This window comes from Alligator mississippiensis, chromosome 3 (genome assembly GCF_030867095.1).
Source record: "Alligator mississippiensis isolate rAllMis1 chromosome 3, rAllMis1, whole genome shotgun sequence".
Taxonomy (NCBI): Eukaryota; Metazoa; Chordata; order Crocodylia; family Alligatoridae; genus Alligator; species Alligator mississippiensis.
In genome coordinates this window covers 28,682,807-28,704,894 of record NC_081826.1, presented here as the reverse complement: position 1 = coordinate 28,704,894, position 22,088 = coordinate 28,682,807, and the positions used below count along the sequence as shown (strand labels likewise).

The following is a 22,088-nucleotide window of genomic DNA, read 5'->3' as shown; positions in this document are numbered from 1 at the left end:
AACCCCATAAAAATTCAACTTCATATTCAATACTAGTAAAGACCTCTATTTTTAACAGTGTAGAAAAGAAGGTCTCTTTAACATGATGCAATTGCACTCATAACAACAAAGAAAGGATTTGTAAATAATTAATCTTAATTTCCTGTTCCTTTTTCTTTTAAGCATGTAAAAAAATCTTATGAGAAGCTCTTAAGGAAATTGGTCAAAATCTGTCTAGAAACATTATAACTACGTGGTTATAATGCAAGAACTACATTTTAAATCTTGATATAACCATTACTAGTTTTAGCAATCTGGTATATACTGACAAGTTTTAAGAAAGTCATGGGCAACTTATGTAGTTTAGCATAGCAGGCAGCTATTCAATAAGAATAAAATAAAAAGACAAAAGGCCTTATGCATCATTATGGTAAACATTATCCACATGAATAATGTATGTCAAGAAAATAACGGTCTTCCCTGTAGTGCTGAAAAGAAATTAAAAAGGCTATTGGGATTTTGAAAAAGGGAACATTTTCAAAAAAGGTTTAATTATTCTTATATTTTCTAGTGGCTGAGCTGGTGGGGCTGAGAATGCGGGCCTTTGTTAAGATTTCAAGTATATGCCTGCACCATACATGACTATGTACTTGTTAAAAAAGCAGCAACAAAGTTAGAAACCTAGAATAAGCGTTAAGTATAAAAGAAAAGAAAATATGCAAAAATGTGAAGTGTACAACTAAGCCACCAAAGCTAACTTTATTTGATTCCCACAACAATTTTAAGCCTGCATGTTCCCTTCCACATTTCTGCTTGGTGAGATACATTGGTTTAAAGACATTTTTCTAAGCATCTTATGAAGCCTTCAATTGAAAGCCAAATGCTGGAATAACCACTACACAGATTCAGGGAACCTGTCACTTCCTTTCTCCTGTGCATCATTTCTACCTTAATAGTTTAAAGAGAAGTCTTCAGTACACAGTTGTGGACTTAGCAGGTTTGAAGAAGACTCTGAAAAGTCTTAATGCTGAAGTTGTATATAACAGAGTTTATACACAGCACATGACTGATGCAAAGGGTGATGATTGAACACTCACTAATATTTGCTTGCTGTAAGTGCTATAATTTAAGGATTTCTGTCTTGGAGTCTTGCACTTGTAAGTAAACTAAGTCTGGGTTTAATGACATGTGTATAATAGTTAGCATGGGTTCCATTCTGTAAGCTACTGAGCACTCCTGTTCCAATACAGCAAAGCATTTAAGCATATAATTAGCTTTTAGCACTTGAATAGCCCATTGATTCCTTTGACTACTTTAAAGGGCTGGAAGTTAAGCTTTTACACAGCCGTACTTCTAGATAAAGGCTAAAATGCTTAGTGCCGTGCATCCAGCCCTTGATGCAGATAAATGAAACTGCTATTAATATATTTATTTAATCACACATCTATAAAATAATCCTCTTCTATTAACTGTATATGGCTATATAAAAGGTCCAAACAGGATCATAAATAAGTATGAGGCATTTTGATTATGTGACTAATGATCAGACAAAGCTATTTATTATGAATGTTTAGGGTTGTGTCAGAGTTTCTTGTTTTCCTTTCTCCTGAGACAATACTATGGAAGCAGGTAAGCTCATGTTAGTCTCTAAACTATTTATTTTCATATGCTTGAGTATCCTTTACAACTTATCTTAAATCTGAAATTGATGGTTCCATGGATGGATCTAGGATTTTGAAAAGCCGGGGGCAGACGATGTGGTTCATCATTGTACATAACATAACACGTTTTTTTTCCAATTAAAAAGATACCAGACACTCTACTAATAAACTAGGAACCTAGGTATGCTAAGGGCCTAGAATTATTTTATTTAGTTTAAGATCAAAGCAAAAACAAATATAATTTTACTGGCATGTGCATGTATAAAAGTTTATTGGAACAAGTTGTATAGTTTAAAGGGCTGTTGGAAAAGGTGACTTGATGAAAGGCCCAAAAGTTTGTTCAACAGCTCTCCCAATGTACATCTGGTCCAGTAAACGGTATCACAAAAAATCTTTGCCTCGTGACACGAATAGTGAATGGGAACATGACTAAGGGCTATAAGGTGAGGAACTGCAAGAAGCATTGCAAGACTGTAATGAAGAGGGCAACGGGGATATGGTTCTGGGACTTCTTAAAGTGCTGCCTTTAAAGTCAAGCCAGAGCTTTTGCTGCTACGTTCTTTGTACAGCTGCAAGGGGTTGGGTGCAGAGTGCAGCTGATCATGCACACTGAAGAGCTGCATGCTGAAAGACATGATTCAGAACTTTTTGGCTGCTTAAGCCATTCCCTGCCGGCTTCAGAGTGGTAATTTGCTCCCTCATTGCCACAGCAGTGCTGGCCACATAAAGCGGGGGGGGAGAGGGGCACAGGGGATGGTACTTATCCCTGGAGCAACATGAGCCCCAAACCCCAAGAACCCTGTGGGCTCCCCACCCCCTTTAAATCCCTCCATCTGCCCCTCCACCTCCTCCCTCCACTCATTTTCTTTTTATCAGCTTGCTTCTCCCCTTCCAGCCTAGCCTGACATTGTGCCAGATACATCAGGCTCCTTTGGTGCAGCTGCCGACTAGAGCAGGAATCAAAGAGGGGTGCATCCATGTCATTGCAACTCCTCTAGATCAGCCCCTGCCTGGTTCCTACTGGCTTCATTTGAAAACTGCATTATTTCTGTTATCTATGCCCTTTACATTGCCTCTAAAGCTTCCGAACTCTAATTCCAGTTTAACAAATATCTTAAGTGAGAATTTCCTCAGGTTTGTTTATGTTAGATATTTCTTACGTTCCTTCTTTTCCCTCTCCTCACTGCCAATTTTATCAACCACTACTTCTCTGCCTCTCTCAGTTAGTTATGCTAGCTGGTCCTTTTCTATCACTTAACTGCATGGTGCCTTTTTATAGCTGTATAAAGCTGATTCTGTATTAAGACAGACAGCTTGGAACAGCTTTAAGGAATACAGCACAAAGAAGGAAGAATAAGGGGGAAAGAATTACCTTGTTATAACACTTAAAAATTGTGATAAAAAGGATGTTACCATTATTATTGCCAGTCAATTCCTGTTAGATAAATTTCCCTCCTGTCTAACTGAAAAAAATGAAGTTCTAAGAGAAAAACATACAAATTTCTCTTTTCCTATGGAGGCACATCTATTACGATTAAAATAGTTTAATGCGTATTAAACTATAGGATATAATTCCTATTGCTAACTATATAACACAAGCAATTCCAGTGAAGGGAGTGGTAGAAGTGTTCATCCTAAACTGATATTCAGGATCTAAACTACCTGTCATATTTCACCTTTATAAAACTGGAAAATGACTTGGACAGCCTCTAACCTGGTGCAGACTGACCCTCCACGTCTTAAGTAAAAGACAAATAATCTTGAGAAGCACATCAAAAATTTGCCAGTGGAAATTTATCTCAACTCCAAACTAACATTAACATCTAAGCAATCAATTACAAACAGCTAGGGTGGCTACACTGAGAAGTACATGTTGAACTACAACTATAGTGGTTAGAAGGAACTCAGTTCAGTTGGGGCTGCTCTCCCTTTATAAGCTTGATGCAGATTGGTCAGGTCAGGTCATATCACTAAATTTGCCTATTATCAAATGGAAAGGTCATGGTCGGTTTGAGGGTTGTGCTCACTCAGAACATAGGTATAGGGGCTCGGTTCAAATCCAGTGCCAACAAATATCCACCTGACATGTCACATGAAGGCAGCTATGTTGGCTTCTGCAATCCATCTGGAGGAGGACTAAGCATTTGATAGTGTCACTGCTGAGCACAGCAATTCTGCCATGTAGATACTGCTTCAGGATTCATGCACAGATCCAACCAGCAGCAAGACTGCAATGCCAAATGCATGAAGTGACTGGGCACCCAGTTGCGGAATATCTAGGTATGCTCTCTTTTTGTACTTTTCTCCTGGCACAAATGCAATCAATGTCTGTACATGGCAATACTGACTGGCAATACTGATTTGACCTATTTATTCATAAAATAAAACATAGAAATGGCTTTTATTGTTTGAAAAAGCAGCAAAAGAACAACAGTACCTATTTTTTAACACAATACTTTTGCCTATATCATCCCACCAGAAAAAAAGTAGAAAACTAGCCAGTATATCTTGCATTCTTACTCCATTAGATCAATATATGCCAAGGTAGAAACTGTTTTATTAAGAGGCCTTAAACAGCTCCCCCACAAAAATGTGGTGGGGTGGGGGGGACGTATTCATATGGAAAGGGGGAATATCCATTGCAGTTTTACATTCTTTTGTAGTATATTTAAGACAGTATTTATTATCTGTATTATCAGTATTTATTTATTAAAGTGTTCTGAAACTGTCATAATACCTTACAGTTGGATGCAAAATATTTGGATACTGCAAGATAAATGTAACTGAGTTGCAAAATAGGAACAAACTATATCAAGAATAAGATAAATTTCTGGTCATTTTAAAAATTAAAAGAATGGAATATTTCAAATTGCAGCACCAGAAAAATCTTGCCTAAAGGATAAATAATAAAACCAGGCTTTGGAAGTAACATCTAAATTATACGTCTATTGACAAAAAACAACCAAATTAAAGTTTTTTACCATGCTTTCTTTCTCTGCTTTATTACATTGTAAATGTTAGGCCCCACACATGAGATAAATCCTCATTCCAACACAGGTCTTGTTATATGAAGTTACAAAAGTGTTGGAGAAGCAATTAGGAGCTTACTTGAAAAATTGTTCAGCTTCCATGAGGCTGTTTCCACGGTTTTAGAAATGTAGCTTGTTTGAATTGCAACATGCAGCTGCCCTATGGCCAACAGATTAATATAGTAAAAAAATCTAAAGGCAACTCCCTTTCTCCCAGACAGCCATTCTGTTAACACAGAGCGCTGCTCCTGATCATTGTTCTGAGGCATGATTCTCCTTGAAGGTCCTCTCAAGGGCCGGCCATTTAATTTTCTGTATGCCACAGACCTGTGCTATCTTTCCTGCCAATGCAGCCTAGTTATCACATACATTAAAATGGATGTAGGTATGATCTGTGTGCCTACATAGAGAGCAGAATACTGTATAAAATAAAATCAATACAAAAATCCATTATAAAATATCTAGCCCAAATTTTTCTTTTCTTAAATTTTTTTGTAACTTTAATAGGGGGAAGAAAACACATTATCTACTTACTAATGCATTCAGGTAGAGGCTTATCCCAGTGACCATTTGGCTGGCAGATTAGAACTGAAGATCCAAATAAAAAATATCCTGGGTTGCAATCATAAAACACCACTGTGCCGTAAGTGAAATTTCCATGTTCTATTTTGCTTTCCCGTATGGAATTAGCAGGGATTCCAGGATCAGAGCAGTTGACCACTGTGCAAAAAATAACAAAAGTGGAATTCAAAGCTAGGTTTTACATACACGCACACATTTTTATAAGTATATTTCTTTAAAAATGCCTCAGATACACACAGTACATTTAGGCAGTATCTCTTCTCCTGAATGAGTAGCTGGGATACTAACTCAGATGAGGACTCGTGGGCAGAATTTCAGTTTAGATAAGATAGACATGATACAAGTAGGCTGAAACAATCAGAGATGATATCTCTGTTGTCTTTACTAAAGGGGGGGGGGGGTTTCTTGATTTGAGATATTTGGTTGGTTCTTTTGGGTTCTTGTCTACCCCTTTGACTCCCATTTTGGGGATGTACCCAAATTCTGAAGAATTTATCAGAGTTTCCCATGTTATTATTGTTACCTCTCAGCTAGCTTGCTTCGGTGCAGTCTATTTAAATCTACTGGTGAAGAACCCTTGAAGTATGTAGTTTCTGAAGAATTATGCTACCCATGCATACCATCCTATTAAACCTGAGGCGCTGGGATATGCTTTAGATTATAAATACTAGCAATCCATTTCAGGTCCATTTTCCAGAGGAAAATGCAGAAGCTCTGTTCACTCTGCTAGTTTTTTTTTGCATACACTGTTGCTGAACCGTAAGTAAGAGAACCAATACCCAGAATTTTCTATGCCTTCTGCACAGGCATTTTTGCAAACATGGGTAGCATCCCCATCATTATGAGCACTATTAGGTTTTCTTATCACTACAGAAGAAGCCTTTAGAGGGTGTACACCATTTTCAAGAATGTTGCAGTGTTCAGTGGACATTTGAACAACTTGCAAGCACTTAAGAATACAAATATAAAATGCAACTATATGATAATGAACATTACAGGCAGAGCAAAAGTTGTACCTGTCACAATGACCCTCTGTATATACTCAGGCCTGGTTTTCAAAGATCACTCTAGAAATAATTTAAGATTTCATAGCTGTGTGCAAAAGATTTCAGGAAGCAGTGCGATCAATACTTTTATTTAGCTTCCGACCCACAGGCAATAACATATAATAAGGAGTATAGTGTGTTACTGTGGAATACCAGTATACTGTGATAATTTATTGCTGGTGGGCTGAAGACCAAAAATATTTGGTTAAAATACATAAAAAGGGTATTTTAGTGAATTACAGAAATAAACACATCTAAATACAAACACTTTGTGTTCAAAACCCCCCATCCAACTACCCTAGTGCATGAAAAATATTAATACATTATCTTTTTTAATACTCTTTAGTATCCCACAGCCTACAGGATACTTCAGTAAATGCAAAATATACTGGCTTAGCTTCAGGATACTAGCTGGATGCTATTTCTGTGTGTATGGCAGCAGGGCTTCCTGAAAATACATCTTTTTTTCTTTGTGGAGCACTTTTTAAATCTTCAAACACATTTCTGACCCCTTCAGTTCTTATTTATGAATGTTCTCATTTCATAAGCCAAGGATTTAAAATTTTTGACCACCCAATCAATGCAGGGTATGGCTGCTCCAAGAAAATGGAGTTAAATCATAAGTTTCTATGCTTCATTGTTTGCAATAGCATGTTCATATTCATTAAATATAAAAGAGATTAAAAAAAACAAATACAAATGCATCTTAAAAGTTAGAAGGTATATTGATAATGTTGGAGGATTATTAGGTATTCTTTTTAAATCTTTCCTGTTATGTATTTATTACAAATAATGTATATTTAATTGTATATAATCTACTGAGACATCCTCCCATGTTAATGGGTTGAGAGATTCACATAATGCCATATTACTGTTTCACTTACTTTATCCATAAAAAGTACAGAAAGGAAGATGGAATCAGTCCAATATTTCAGTGTTTCCATGAATTTTACTGACATTTTATATTCATACCTTTACATATTGGGGGTGGATGACTCCATTGTCTATTAGCCTGACATTGTGCTTTTGTTGGCCCTTGCATAATATATCCAGTATTACAAGAGAATGTCACAACATCATTGAAGTTAAAACCATTTCCGCTCGTTCTTCCATAAATTGGACTACCAGGATGACCACAACTAACAGCTAAAAAAAAAGTGACAAACGTATGCTGTTATCACTCTTCATGGCACTGGGTAATAACGGGTAACAACCTAGTATATGCTAAGGTTCTGATCCTATGCAATACTGAGTCCCCTCTTAAGAGTCATTAAAGATCCATCAATTCCTTTGACTTTAATATAAAATAAACAAGTTCAAAGCCTTTTAGGTAATTCTCAGTATTTTGTGGAGTTATGTCCTTATCTCTTAGATGTGACAAAAACCAAAAATGAAAAACATAACTGGAGCACTTAAATCAAAGAGAGGTCATTATCTGCATCTGCTTTAAACTTTGGACCTATACTAATGGCATTTAGAAAAAATATTGTCATGTTATGGACATCTGCTGTGTTTAACGTATCTTTCATCACTGTAATCCTTTCCCCAAGCTCCTTACCCTTTTCTGGAGTACTGTATTGCACAATTCCCTTGTGTTCAACCAAGCAGATTCCATAATTGGTTCCAGAGAAATAAACTATGTTCACCTTCTCTGCTATTAGCAATGACCCAGAAGCAATTATTTTTCATTTCTATTGTTGATGTTAACCTAATGATTTAGAAATTCTTGTTTAACTATATCTCATTCTTGTTTTAAAGATTATCGATAAAGAAATTTGTTCCCTAATGTCCAATACTTACTTCCAATCTTAAATTTAACAAGAAAAGTAGTGGCAGTAATCCACTGATGAATGATTAAAAATAGGAACAGACAGAACAAAAATATGAGAAAGACAGTAAAAAAAGTATTACTTTCAGAATCTTCCACCAGATGGAAAATGAATGACAAACAAGCAACTCAGGTAGTGGATTAAGAAAATAATTGATTGCACTGTAATATTCTGGGATAGTTTACAGCTATAAATTTCCCTTATAAAACTCTAGCTATATGCAGTAACACATCTATTAATTTCAAAATACAGACATCTAATTATCTTTAATTACAGAACTGAAATTAGCTGCTTTTTTTGTTTTGTTTTGTTTTGTTTTGTTTTTTTTTACATGCAATTGTGAAAAGGACTTCCAGTCTCAGAAGACACCATTATTAAAAAGGACTGGAGTATCAACATTTTGCCACCTTGTCTTTTCAGTATGAGCCAACTTTATAGGTTACCTTAAACAATAGGTCAGTACAACTAACATATGATAAGATCTTTGTTTGTACACCACAGTTATCATCCAGAAAAGAAAAGAATATAATTAAAATTAAACTGTTTATTGATGCAAACACTTCAAACTTCAAAGATGACAATATAGAAGTGAAACTGAACTCTTTATCATGGTCAATATTAAATTCAAGTTAGAGGTTTTCAAAAGCACCCACAAACCATTTCCAAAAGTTGCACTTAGGCTAAATATAGATAGTCAAAAAGCCCAAGGCTCAATTGATTCAATCTTCAGAGGTTAGCCTAATTGCATAGATTGAATCAATAAGCAAGTGAACAGACATTCACTTTTGATTCCAGAAATGTAGCCACATGCCTGCAGTGCCCCAAGCCAGATGCTGGGGGGGGGGGGGGGGGAGGAAGGGGGTGCATTCTAGAGCATGCCTTCCTGCTCAGCTGGAATAGACAGCTTGGACCAAGGTTAGTCTACCCATCTTGCAAGGGGGGTGGGGGTTATGGGTTGCTGTGGAGGTACAAAGCACCCTGGGATGCTGGGAGAATGTGAGTTAACTTGAATCTGGAGGCAATCTGGGACAGAAGTTCAAGAAACGGACTTAATCTAAAACAGTTAAGTCTGATACTACATCCATCCTGCTTGACCTTAAACATGTTTTGGCCATTTTGAAAGTGTTTTATGAGCACTGAACTTCTGTTGGGTCACAGATATGAACTGGTTTCCAATCACTTATACCAGTTTATGTACAATATCTGTCCCTAGGACAATGTGTATATATGTCAATCATGAGATATTTTTGTTTCAGGATAAATATGGGCATAGCCTATTCTGGGATGAATGAAACATCTTCTCATAGCCTTAGAAGCACAGGTTATACTGACTTTGAATAAATGTTATTTTTCCAGGATGCATTTTAGATGCCCAAAGTCCCACATCACTTTTGAAAATGGGAAACAAACTCATAAGTCATTTAGGTAATTTTGAAAATATTACTCTTCACCCTTTCAATACACTGCATACCTTGTATAGAACGTGTATGTTTTGCCATGGTTACTTACGCACACAAGATGGAAGCTGACCAGACCAGTTATGATCCTGTTGACATATACGTACAGAAGAACCAATCAACCGAAAACCAGGGTTGCACTGGTATACAACTGTGTCTCTGTAGCCATAATTTTCTCCAATTACTTGCCCGTTGACAATGATATCTGGAACACCACAGTGGCCCGCTGCAGTTTGCAAAGTACAGTAAAAATATATATGAAATTATGTTAAGATATCTGAACTAATGAAAGCAATGTACCATTAAAATCATATTTTAAGGTTGACATTCTTACAATTTCCTTTAATTTCATTTCATAAACTTTTTTGAGGAAAAAAATTGTACCTACACGTAAACATAGAAATTGGAAAACAAACTTAAACAAGTACAAATTGATTGGCATTTATACTATGAAATTTCCAGAGTGAGCCTTTCATCCCTTTCTTAATATATATAGCTCAGCCAAATTATTCCGTGGGGAAATTCCATTAGATTCTAGCATATTTAGGACAATAACCAGAAAGAGTATACACCAGCTGTTTATGTTAAGTCTGGGTAGCATAATTAGCATGACCATAAACACACTGCTTTCTGTTTAACTAACAGTCCACTTTCAGAAGCAGAGCATGCTTGAAGGCTGCACCAACAGGGATGGTAAATTTACTATAAAGATATAGCCTATGTTTCTCTTTCCTTTTTTTTTCTGTGCCCTTAATTCAGTGAGGTAGTTGATGCCTAAAGTGCTCTCTATTTTAGATATCTGCTCTGCAGTGATTATAAGCACACACAAACTTAGAGAATTTAGCTGCTGAACTCTACAATTACTGAGCTTATGAACTGTAGTTTTTCAGGAGCTCAGGATTTAATTGGAGAAGATATTTATGGAGATTGCAGAAGCCTTACCCCTGTCCTCCAGGCAATGCCTGCCAAACTTCAAATTTCTGATCCAAATCTAAGGGAACTAGAGCTTCTACATTAGAAAAAAAAAAATCACAATATCGTGTTCTGAATATGGCTGAACCACTGTTGTTCAAACTTTGCAATAAGAAATCAAACACCGGATACTGAAAATACATTCAGAAAGGTTAAAGTCTGATTAACGTTTTATGCAAGTGAACATAGGATCTTTTCATAGAAATTGTTGGCCAATTTTAATCAGACATTGTGGTTAGTACCTCTTGTAATATAGAACAGGAACATATTACTGAAATTAAGACAGTAACCAATGATGCTTTAGAAATACTCTCTAATTTTTCTAAACATGGAAATATGTTTAAAGACATTGCAAATACATCCACATGTACTTTAAGCAAATATGACCACATACTAGTTTTCATTGCTTTTAAAGTAAAAGCTGTGGACAAATATATGACACGATAGTTATGTCCTGTGACTGATATAAGAATTGATTGCCTTATTATGAAAACCTCCCTCCATAACAACATAGCTGTATTTATTTCATGCAAAATTCAAACATACATCTTCTCTTGGGAGAGAACGGGGGAGCAAATGAGACACATGACATGTCAGTTACGTTTTTTAATGCACTGCAGGTGCTCAGATACTACTGTTGATAAGGACATGGATGGAATACAGGTACAGACAGAAGTTACATTTTTGTGCAATCTGGCCCCCAAAGCACTCTACAGCCATGCCATAACACACGTTCAGAGTGCTTTTAAAATAGCCAATTCTGTGAAAAAGTAATCCGTGTTAAATCAGGCAGTAAATGAAGGTGATCTAAATTAGGGCACCTTAGGGAACCTTTATACAGTTCCCTAGGAGAGTTACATGTTGTGATCATGGTCTGCCACAGGGAGGACGCAGACAGTCTTCTTCTGATGCAGCCAGTCAGCAGGTGAGGCAGGGGTGCAGCTGGCCAGAGATTGGGGGGTGGGGGTGCCCTGAGTAGGATGCCCCCTACCCCCCCAGGAGAGGGTCCCTACTGCCCCACTGCACCAGCAGGGAAGGGGCACAATCCCCAAGCTACACTCACACTGTCCCCCCACACAAGAGAATGAATCCTGGCTGGCTCTTTGCAGCCAGCTGGCAGGCACGGGAGGAATGGCAGCTGGGCAGTAATCAGGCTGGCTGGCTGGCTTCCATAGCAGGCTACAGCCCCCACTGCCTCCTGGCCTTGGCCAGTGCATGAAGGCACCCAGACCTCAACATCAAACACCAAATGTCTGCTACTTTCAATTAGGCTGTAACTTTAAGCGCTTTGTGCAAAGTGCAAAAAGTTGCAGTGTGATTGAGGTGCCTTTCTGCAACTTCTGAAAGCACTCTAAAGCAGGTAATAAATAGCTAAACAGACTCCACATCCTAGTTAAAGAAGCACAGAGCTTAATGCAAGACAAAAAGGCAAGTGGCTTGTATGGGCAATATATTAGCCAGGACAATCAAGCCAAATGTCTGCCTAAAGACACATTGGGTTAGGGCAAGAGTCAGCTATGTTTTTGGGCAGAGTGCTAAAACCACCTGCAACCTCAACTTGTAAGATATTGGCATGCCAAGTGTGCATGGCAGAGGAGCCACAAGTGGCCTGATCTTTGTTGAGGCAGCACAAAGTCCCAGCCCCTTCTGCCCTGGTCCCCACCATCTGCCCAGAGGTGCATGTGCACCCAGTGCCAGTAATAAGCTGGGGAGGGGCTCCGTGGACCCCGGTGTGGCTGCTGGTAGACTCCCGACTGCCTGCCACAGCCAGCCCAGGCTACTGGCAGGCCTGTGCTTCCCTCCATGGAGCTGGGCTGTTTGCAGCAGATGGTAGGGAGATTGTAAGCAGCTGCACCAGGGTCCACAGAGCTCCAGCCCAGCTCATTGCTGGCCGCGGGTGCACACAAGCCTTGGGGCCAATGGCAGGGAAAGGGCTGGGGCTGTACTTCCACAACAAAAATAGGGCTTCTCATGGCTCCCCCACCTTCCAACCCAAGATGCATGTGCCAAGCAAAATACCTTCTTGTGCTATGCTCTACCACACATATTGGGGGTTGCTGACCCCTGGAATAAAATATCTTCAGCCAGAGGCACACAATAGAGTGATGCATTGATATCATGTTTAACATATTCTCCCCATATCACAAGATAGTTTAAAAATCATAAGATTTTAAAAACTAATATATTTTGGATTATTTATACTTTTCTTAGTTTTTATGAGCAGTAACGGTCTTAGTACAAATTCTCAGGCTATTCTCTCTTTTTCTTTGATAGCTAGAAAATTCCTTTGATAAAATAAAAGGAAGTGGAAATTCTCTTATAATCACTTGTCTACACCAACTCTGTATCCAAACCTGTATCAAATCTTTGTATCCAACTGGCATTCATGACATTTTGCAACCCTGATGGTAAATGAATCCATGCACGGAACAGACTGATGCACATAGCATCCCTCCTAACATGGTGTAGAGGCCCATATCTCCTATTTTTCCCCCTTGAGCCTTCTGAATTGCATTCTCCCCAAACTGCCCAAGGACCAGCTACAGTGCTGCTGCTTCCTATCTGTCCTTGTTTTCAAGGTCTGTCTCAGGGTCCTGCAGATTTTCTAGAAAACCAACATTTGACTCTAGCTTTGGACACCTTTGCCAACTTGACTGCCAAGGGCTGAATTCTTTATGCCTGCATGTTATTATGGGAGAAGGAAGAAGTAAAAATGAACAGAAAAAAACCCACTTTCAAGAAGAAGGAAATCATTCATATAGGGTGAAGAGAACCAGATCATTTAATCTTCAACCTTGTTTTGGTTGCTTCAATATTTTATCCTTTACATGCAAGAACTGTCATTTTAAAGTCTACCAAGTTTGTCTACAGAAGCGGCTTTTCTAAGGCATGCAGGAGATGGGAAAAGGGGGACGCTAGTGCCTGGCCTTCCAGAGGGTCTGTAAACCATTTTATACAAGAAAAAAAAAGTATTAACAAATATTTGAACTGAAAATAATTATCCAAGGAACAAAGTCTAATAATTCTTCTCTGAGTATAGGAAGCATCTTGATTCTCTGTCACTAAGAGTAGCACCAAGAGGGCAAAAAACAAGAACCAGGATTCAGCATAAAGAATGCCTGATTCTACCATTGTGTTCAGAAAGCAGCCATTTAAATAAACCAGACTAGGATCAAGCTGCAGTCTCTGGGTCTGTGCACATGCATCATAGGAAAAATGTGTGACTAACAAAAAGAAATCACTTTAAAGCAAAACTTCTGTCCAGGTCTAATGTCTTGATGAAAGGGTTTGAATCCCCTAAAAATTCCTATATTCTGCCAGCTTAGCTCAGTGTAACTCCATAAGCTGCTTTCATCCCTTGAGAAAATCAAAATTTGGTAACTTAATTATGTCCTCCCACTTCCTATTAAAAACACCCTCAGCCAGCTGGAAAATAAATAATATGTGACTAACTGTGAACAGTAAAAATTAAGAAAAAGAACAACATAATTAAATTATTTTGAACAGTACAGCCTGCTCTCATCCAAACCCTTGAGTTTATGAAGAGTGTAGGTTCATAGGTATAATCAATATATTAAAACAGCGTTACCATTCTACTGCATAGTAAATGAGGAGGAAACATTTTATCCATTATCTCAAAGCCAGTAAAAGTATAGTCTAATACCAATGCGCTACACTTACCTGGCACCCTTTGTCCAAAAAACTGAAGTAAATGAAAAGTGTTTCTGCTAAGTCCTGAACCTTCTACCTAGTTTTAATTCAGTGTTTACTCTGCCATCAGTGGAAGCAAAAGTAGCTGGAGACTTAGAATTCAGCCCTATTTGAGTCATTTTCAAGTACCATCTGCCAGGTCTGTACAGATGGGAAACCACATACTAATGATATCCATACTTCTATTATGACTATGAAATATCAGTTCCTTAGGGCAGGAGTTGGCTCATTGTTTGCCACTGTGAGCTGGTGTTTGCAACCCAGGCCCTGTTCCCATACCTGCAGCACCCTGGAAATCACCAGATGCTGTTAAAAGACTAAACAGGGAAAAGACAGATCACGTTCTTTGGGTAAATCCAATATATTTTATTAGACCAACTCAGATAGTTGGAAAAATTTTTCTTAGCAAACTTTCAGGTATAAATACCCTTCATCAGACTGCGGAAACACCTGCTGTTGGTGTAGACAAGGAAAAGGCAGGCGTGAGGACCCTGGGGCACTGCCTCTGCTGCAGCAGAGAGAATAAAATGACCACAGCAGGCTCTGGTGCTGTCACTAGCCTGGACTGCCAATTCCCTGAGCTGCTGTGGGCCAGATCTAGTCTCTTCATAGGCCTGATCCATCAGCAGACTGTAGGTTGCCGACCCCTGCCTCAGGGAATATTGCTTGAGAATTGATATGTATTTTCTTCATGTTCTGCTAAGAGAACCTATGTGGTCATCTACAATCATTTATGCAGTTGAATAAACCTCCTCCTTTTCACCTGATCCCCAAGCAAGGCAAAGCTCACAAGAATACTCCAGGATGTTTCTGTCTGCTTGTTTGGTTATGTTTTGTTTTTTAATTTCTCCAATTTATTCCATGAAACTACAGACCTGGCATCCTTCTCACAAGTAATGAGAAAAATATAGCCTGGCCTTTTAGCATATAAAAGCCAGAGAAAACGCCTTGGTTTTTGATTATCCAACTAGTCTCCATACTGATAAAAATGAAAGGGGAAAGTTCAGAAAAAGGAGGGTCTGTTAATTTATAGTAATTCCCATCACTACTTTCTTTGTCTGCATCTCTTTGACAAGGACTGCTTCATAACAAAGGCAAAAGTGAAGAAGAGGAGTGAGGAGCAAAGAAGAAATTGTATTATTTTAAGGAAAATAATCTTAATAAAAACTTGCAAATTTGTAAAAGTAATTTCTACTAGTTTTGTATTGTAGTCTTCTTTATGCCCTTCAAACTCAAGCTTTGAATGCCTGTTAGCAAATTTCTCCCTCTTTTGTCATTTTATTGCAAAGATGCTGATGATGAAAAGAATCCCAAAACGCCCATTTGACACCGAAAAGAAACTGAGTTGTCCCAAAACTGTATATCCCTGCCGTTTTTATGACCACCTGTGTTGTTAATGGCCTTTCAGAGTTTCCTTTCTAAACTTATTTTCAGGGCTTTATGCCAGACAAGATATTATTTCTTTTTTCCTTTGTTAAGCAAGTTTGAAACAAATCTATTTGAACATTTTTAAAGTGATAAAAGTGCAATTCAATTTAAAATCTGATAGTTTTTTGTACTCCAATACTTCCCCCCCCCCCCTCCCCACAATGGACAGTTTTCAGAGCTTTTAGCTTATATTTTGAATGAACTTTTTGGTAGTATGGAAAAAGAACAAATTGTTTTGTTTAGGAAAATGGATATCGAACATTCACAGTAACATTTTGTCATAAAAATGTCATGTTTCAGTAGTAAGGTAGATAAATTTAATTTACAATGAGACCAAATAGCTTTTCCATACTTTCCTTTCAGTTCACAGTTTTAGCCCACCAGATTCTTTTCTATCCCGTTCTTTTTTTTTTTTTTTAACTGTGCAGAGTAGCTTTAAGGCAATATCCCTGAATTTTGTGTTACTCTGATGTAAATTACAGGCATCAGTATTACAATCAATGGAATTGGACCGATATAAAGGTATACATGATCAGAATCTGGTCCAATACTGCAAAATGCTTTCAATGGAAATAATCCACTTCAGATCCTTAAACACAAGGCGAAATGTAAACACAACACATTGTTATGATCAGGGTTGGATGAATTCTTGTTGATATTGATTGGATGAATGTAAAAAGCAGTTATGCTTCTTTTAGAGTTAAATAACTAAAGCAATAGGTATCATTGTCCAAAATACAGCTATGTGGAATGGCCACCAGAAATGGACTTGAGAAGAATGGCTTTTCACACTTGGTGGAGGATTTTCACTCAGGTCAGGGCAGAAAAAAATGCTGAAGGCCTCTTTCATTTTCATGAAATTCACTGTGTGTGAAACTAGAAGAAGTTAATACAGCAAAAAGCTCAAAAAACAAAACAAAACAAGGAGATAAAGGAGCAGAAGCCAAAGGCTAGCCAAAGAACCCAAGACAGAAAAAAGAGTTATGTTGTCAGTAGAGGAAAAGAGTCTTGGACTACTGAGGAGAGAAACTTTCATGGGTTGTTCAATTACTACTGCATTCAGAGAAACAGGACTTCACTCATGCTTAACAAATATATAGGATTGCACTAAAGAAATGCCTGGTTCTGGCATCCATTTTCCCTCCTAATGAAAACAACCTACAACATTGTGATCATTGACTAATTGCTTTGATTAAAAAGAATAATGAGTAATGGGCCAATATTAATATATACCTGTACATCCAAAATTCCCATTTAGACCCTAAATTAATATTCTGATTCCATCTGCCATACTAAAAACAAATATCATGTGCAGCACAGTCTTCTTGAAGCAAAGGAAAAAACAACATGTAAAGACTTTAGAAGACTTAGGGTAAAAGAGAAGACATAGGGAGCATCCAGATGAGCGTGCACGTGCCTCTTGCCCTGCCCCAAACCCCTTTGAGGTGAGGCAACAGGCATGTGCGGGAACAAAAAATGTTCCCCGCGCTGCAAGTTTGCAGCACGGGGAGAAAATTAGACCTCTGGATATCCAGGGGTCTAAAAAACTCGAAGTTTAAAGAAGTGGAGCAGGGGCAAAAGCCTGACGGAGGCTGTGTCCTCCATGGAGATGCTCTGGCTGCCAAAGCATCTCTATGGTTGGCCCTTCTCCCTGGTGCTGAAACACGCAGCTGGCCAGGCTGCATGCTTCAGCACCAGCACTCACCTGGTGAGTAAGGGATTATGGGGGCTGGACGAGGGGGGAGGGGACCATGGGGGGGACCCCAATGGCCCCGCCCCCATCTCCCTGCCACGGCCGGCCCCTCCCCCTACCAGCCCCCCAAAGCCCCTGACCCCTGCCCTGGCTGGCCCCATCCCCGCAAGGTCCCCAGATCCATGCCCCACAACCCCATACTTTAAAAAAATAAACAAAACCCTGGCATTTGCTTTCAGCTGGAGATGCCATCTGGCTGACTGGAGCCCTGCCCGCACAGCGTAGGGCAGGTTAACAGCCCCAGCAGCCCCAGCCTGGGCCCTCCTGCCCCTGCACTGTCCTGTGCTCCCTGGGGGGCTCTTCCAGGAAGCTCTGGAGCCCCCCCACCCCTGCTTCTAAGATAAGCACAGGCTTTCCCCCCCCTTTTTTTTTCTGTTCTTTTTCTGTTTTGTTTTGGTTTTTTTTTTAATGATGGTGCCTGGAGTTGTAGGGGTAGCCTTGGGTGCCTGGGGGTGCAAGTTGGGGATAAGACTGGGTGGGGTAGCCACTGGGGGGGTGTGGGGAAGCAGGGGGTGCGGCTGGGTGGGGCAGCCATTGGGGGGCTACAGCAGCTGGTGGGGATGGGGCCAGGTGGGGCAGCAATTGGAGGGCTGCAGTGGGGCATGTGGGCCTTGCGGGGGGGGGATTGTAGCCCCTGTGGGGACCATTTGGCCCCCATTGGGGGGGGCATACCCCTTGTGTAGGGGCTGAACCCCCTGTTGGGGGGCCGAACCCCTTGTGTGGGGGCCAAACTCCTTGTGTAGGGGATGAACCCCCTGTTGGGGGGCTGAACCCCTTGTGTGGGGGCCATCGCCTTGTGGGAGGGCAGCAAAATATATATTCATGAATTCATGAAACATGTATATACAGTTCACTTTATTATTATGATAAGAGACTTGCTTAAACACTATAAGATATATCAATAAAACACTGCCCAACTGATCACTGTCTGTCTCACTCACTCTCTCTCTCTGTATAGTGGTCTTTTGTTTTACTTGTGGAGGAACATAGATTTGTGGGTATTTTACAGAGTGACTTCTGGATTTTTTTTATCAAGGATTTTTCAATTTTCCAATAGGGAACACCAGAATTCCTGCTAGGGAGGCCAGTGGCAGTACCCTGCTTGCTCAGAGCTGGCACCTTGGACCTAGCTGGCTGTGGCTGACCTCCTGGCCAAATGGGGCCAGGAGGACATGCTTTGACAGTTCAAGGTGGGCCACCACACCCAGAACATCTTCCGGGCGATAGCTGCCCAGATGGCCAGGCAGGGGGCACACATGGCAGTAGTGCCGCACTGAAGCCAGCCCTGCAATCACGGTCCACTGGCAGCTGGCCCAGAGGGGCAGATGCCACTACTGGCTGTGCAGTCCCCATCCAGGTGTAGCAGGTGGCAGCAGGTCACAGCCAGGCAGCAGCCCCCACTGCCAGACTGCTGCAGTGAGTAGAGGGTGCAGGGAACTCTCAGGGCTGCTTCAGCAGTTCAGTTGGCACAAGTGGTAGTGTCCCCAGTTACCAATTGGCTGGGTCCCAGAAGCCCCTGAGAGCAGGTAGCCCTGAGCTACTTGCCAGGGCAGCTTTTTATACTGCTGGGGACAGCACAGGTGCTGGCCCCAGGCTCTAGCTCCCACTGGCTGCAGATCTGGGAGGAGCCAGGCAGGGTTATTTTGCCCCAAGTGGCACAATTTGCTCCATACCAAAGTGCATGTCTGAGCACGTGCACTGAAGCAAAAAGCCCCGGCTCAAATTTGCACCGCTTCTATTTGAGCTGCTGTAAGTGCACGTGCTTGCATATGTGGATGCGTCCATAAAAAGCAAAAATGGGAGATTTTGTTCATAAACTGAAATAAAGGAGTAAAACAAAAATAAAACATGTACAACACATTTACAAGTAAACACATCTATAGACCAAGTACTGTCTTTATTTTTTAAAACTTATTACAGTAAGTGCAGGATTAGGTCATTTTAAAAGGTCCACAGGGGGAAAAGGACGGGGTTGATGAGTCTAGAAGGGGCTGGTGGGTTAGCAGGGGGAGTTGCCTGGTACAGGGATAGGGGTGGGAGTAATCAAAGGGGCTAAAAGTAGCCTGGGCATGGTCACTGGAGAGGGAGTAGGAACAGGACAGTCCCAGGTCTAGGGTACGTGGCTGGGTTTTCCCAGCCCTAAGAGCTGTGCTGTGAATATGTGTAGGCTTTCCATAGATGGGGTTAACTCATTTTAGATCTAGTTAACCCTAATCAATCACCTGCTAAGGTGAACTAACTTAAACCATGCGTGCCATTTTTGGGCAATTTAATTCTGTGTACACTTGCATGCCTGGGAAATTAGCTCAGCTTAACCTTGGTTAGGTTGATCTAAATGCAGTACTTGTACTTACCCATAGTATGAAGCCTGTTTCAGGTACCTAAACTCCTGAGGGAGGCAGGAGTTCAGACACACTGCTGGCTTAATGTTTACTATTAATCACCTCAGAATGCTTCTCTTTCTCCTCATTTTTCTGTTTAGAGTATCTAGATGCCTAAACCCAGTCAAATTAGATGCATCACAAACAAAGCAAACTGGATCTAACCCAAACCTACAAGTGCAGTGTGTTAGGTGACTAGCATATCTGTGTAAGAATAGACTAAAGAGGATCACCAGAAAAAGTAATTCTTAAGTTTATCCAGTGTTGTTGTAATTGCATGAGATGACAGGTGCAGGGAAACACATGGGCAGAAGTTCTTCCCAGAAGCAGAAACACAAAAGAACTTGAATGGTACACTGTATTTTGTTTGTTTCCTTTCCTTGTTCCTATTTTAAATGATGGTTTTCAAATTGAAATGTAAGCCAAAATATTAAGAAAATAGAATGTCTATTAATGTAATGTAGTGATTTACCAATGAAGTGAATTAGAAAATGAAAGGGGGTTTTGTTTTGTTTTTGTTTAGGTCTACATCACCTCTGTTTTTACCCATGGAGATTTCAGAGGCCTTTCAAAAGGTGAAAAAAATCCTATATCCCACGTAGGAGCATGGTCTTTTCACCGGTGGAATTTACTTAGGGGAAAAATACCTAATCATTAATATCAAAGGCAGATTTTATTTCCTCTGATACATTGGGTATTGCTTCATTGAGAATATTTGGCTTGGATTTTAGGGACAGATTATCAGAACTCAGTGGTGAACCAGTAAAAAAGGAGAATATTCCATTTTTTGTTTATCCACAACAATATCTATACTTCTTACTCATGACTACAATTTTGCATGGGATAATTGGTTAATTCGAAAATTATGCTGAATAAAATCTTTAATAATTGTACTTCCGGGAGATGAAAGAAAGATATAAATCTGTTTCTGAATCTTAATAATTTTAGCCTGTCCTTGAAGTCTGTAAAATATTTCATTTCTCAAGTTAAAAATATATATATATATATATATATTTTTCTATATTTTTTCCAGTCCAAAAAATATATATTTTCTTAGACAGGGCTGAATGGCATGGGAATGAACGAGAGCTCCTTTTGCATTCTAAATATATTTTGAGTTGTAAAATCTCATTTCTGTTTTACTGCTAATCTATGACAACAAACATCAGAACACTCTTTACTTGGCATTTGCTGATGCTAGTGAATTTTATCCTCTTTTTCTTAAAAAAAGAAAAAAAAAGAATTTCTATTTAGATGAAGTAGTGAAATTTATTTTGGGTTGCCAGAATTTCATTTCTTTGTTTGTGCCAGACCTTACTTTAGTATGATTCATTATGCAGAAGGAGGAAACATGATGTAACATTTCTACCTCTAAGAATGAAAATACACAGCTGTAACTTAACTATACATTATGCATCTAATGTGTAAATATAAATATAGTATATTTAAAAGTTTCCCAAGGGGTGTGGGTGTTAGTGTGCATCTAAGTTAATAGCTTTGTTCTTCAAAGGCTTTATTTAAATTATTCATGATCAAATATTATTTCTTAGAATTATATTAAAAATTCTTCTGCTCCTCACATACAGAAACTGTTTATATCCATAACTGCAGGTAATATTAACAGTGGAAAAAGGTCTTGGGTTTTCTTATAAACTGAAGTACAGGAATTTATTTCTTTTGTCAACAATTTGACTTTTCCCTGAGGAAGATATGAAACTAAATATTGGGATCCTTTATTCTACTGGATATAAACCAAATACTCAATAGAAATCCCTATTTTGATAGCTCTGAATATTCTCCCATATTTAATACAGATACTTTACCCCATAAAAAAGTGATTTAACTTTCTCTGTACAACCCCCCCCCAAAAAAACAAACAAACAAACAAACCAAACAAACCTCAAAAAACAATAAAATTGCAAGAGGCAGTTTGTAACCTTGGAGACACAGAAGTCATGGTTTTTATCTCCAAATGTCACTCTATATTAACAATTTAATTTTTTTTTTTACATTTTATTACTATAAAACTTGCAGAAGATTTAATTTATAGCTAAGATTTGTATGGTGAACCTGCTTGAGGGTTTTATTTATATATTTTGGCACACAATATTTTGTTAAAAGTGCTGTGTTATACCATCCACACAGAACTGTTCTTACCTTTGTCCTTAACAGGACATTTAGCTTCAATACCATAAAAGAAATCCATGAGAAATCATACTAATTTAAAAGCAAATCTCCTTTAGCCATATCCCTTTGAACC

General features: G+C 39.2%; 1 protein-coding gene across 1 annotated transcript in view; it reads right to left on the bottom strand.

Annotated features, from left to right (window-relative positions):
* CSMD3 (CUB and Sushi multiple domains 3) overlaps positions 1-22,088 on the bottom strand; it is a 1,325,501-nt gene that overhangs the window by 79,515 nt on the left and 1,223,898 nt on the right. The window contains exons 54-56 of the mRNA XM_014603846.3: positions 9,636-9,809; positions 7,270-7,443; positions 5,204-5,389 (exon numbers count right to left, since the gene is read on the bottom strand). Coding sequence (XP_014459332.1) covers positions 5,204-5,389; positions 7,270-7,443; positions 9,636-9,809 — 534 coding nt within the window. The remainder of the gene's footprint in view (positions 1-5,203; positions 5,390-7,269; positions 7,444-9,635; positions 9,810-22,088) is intronic.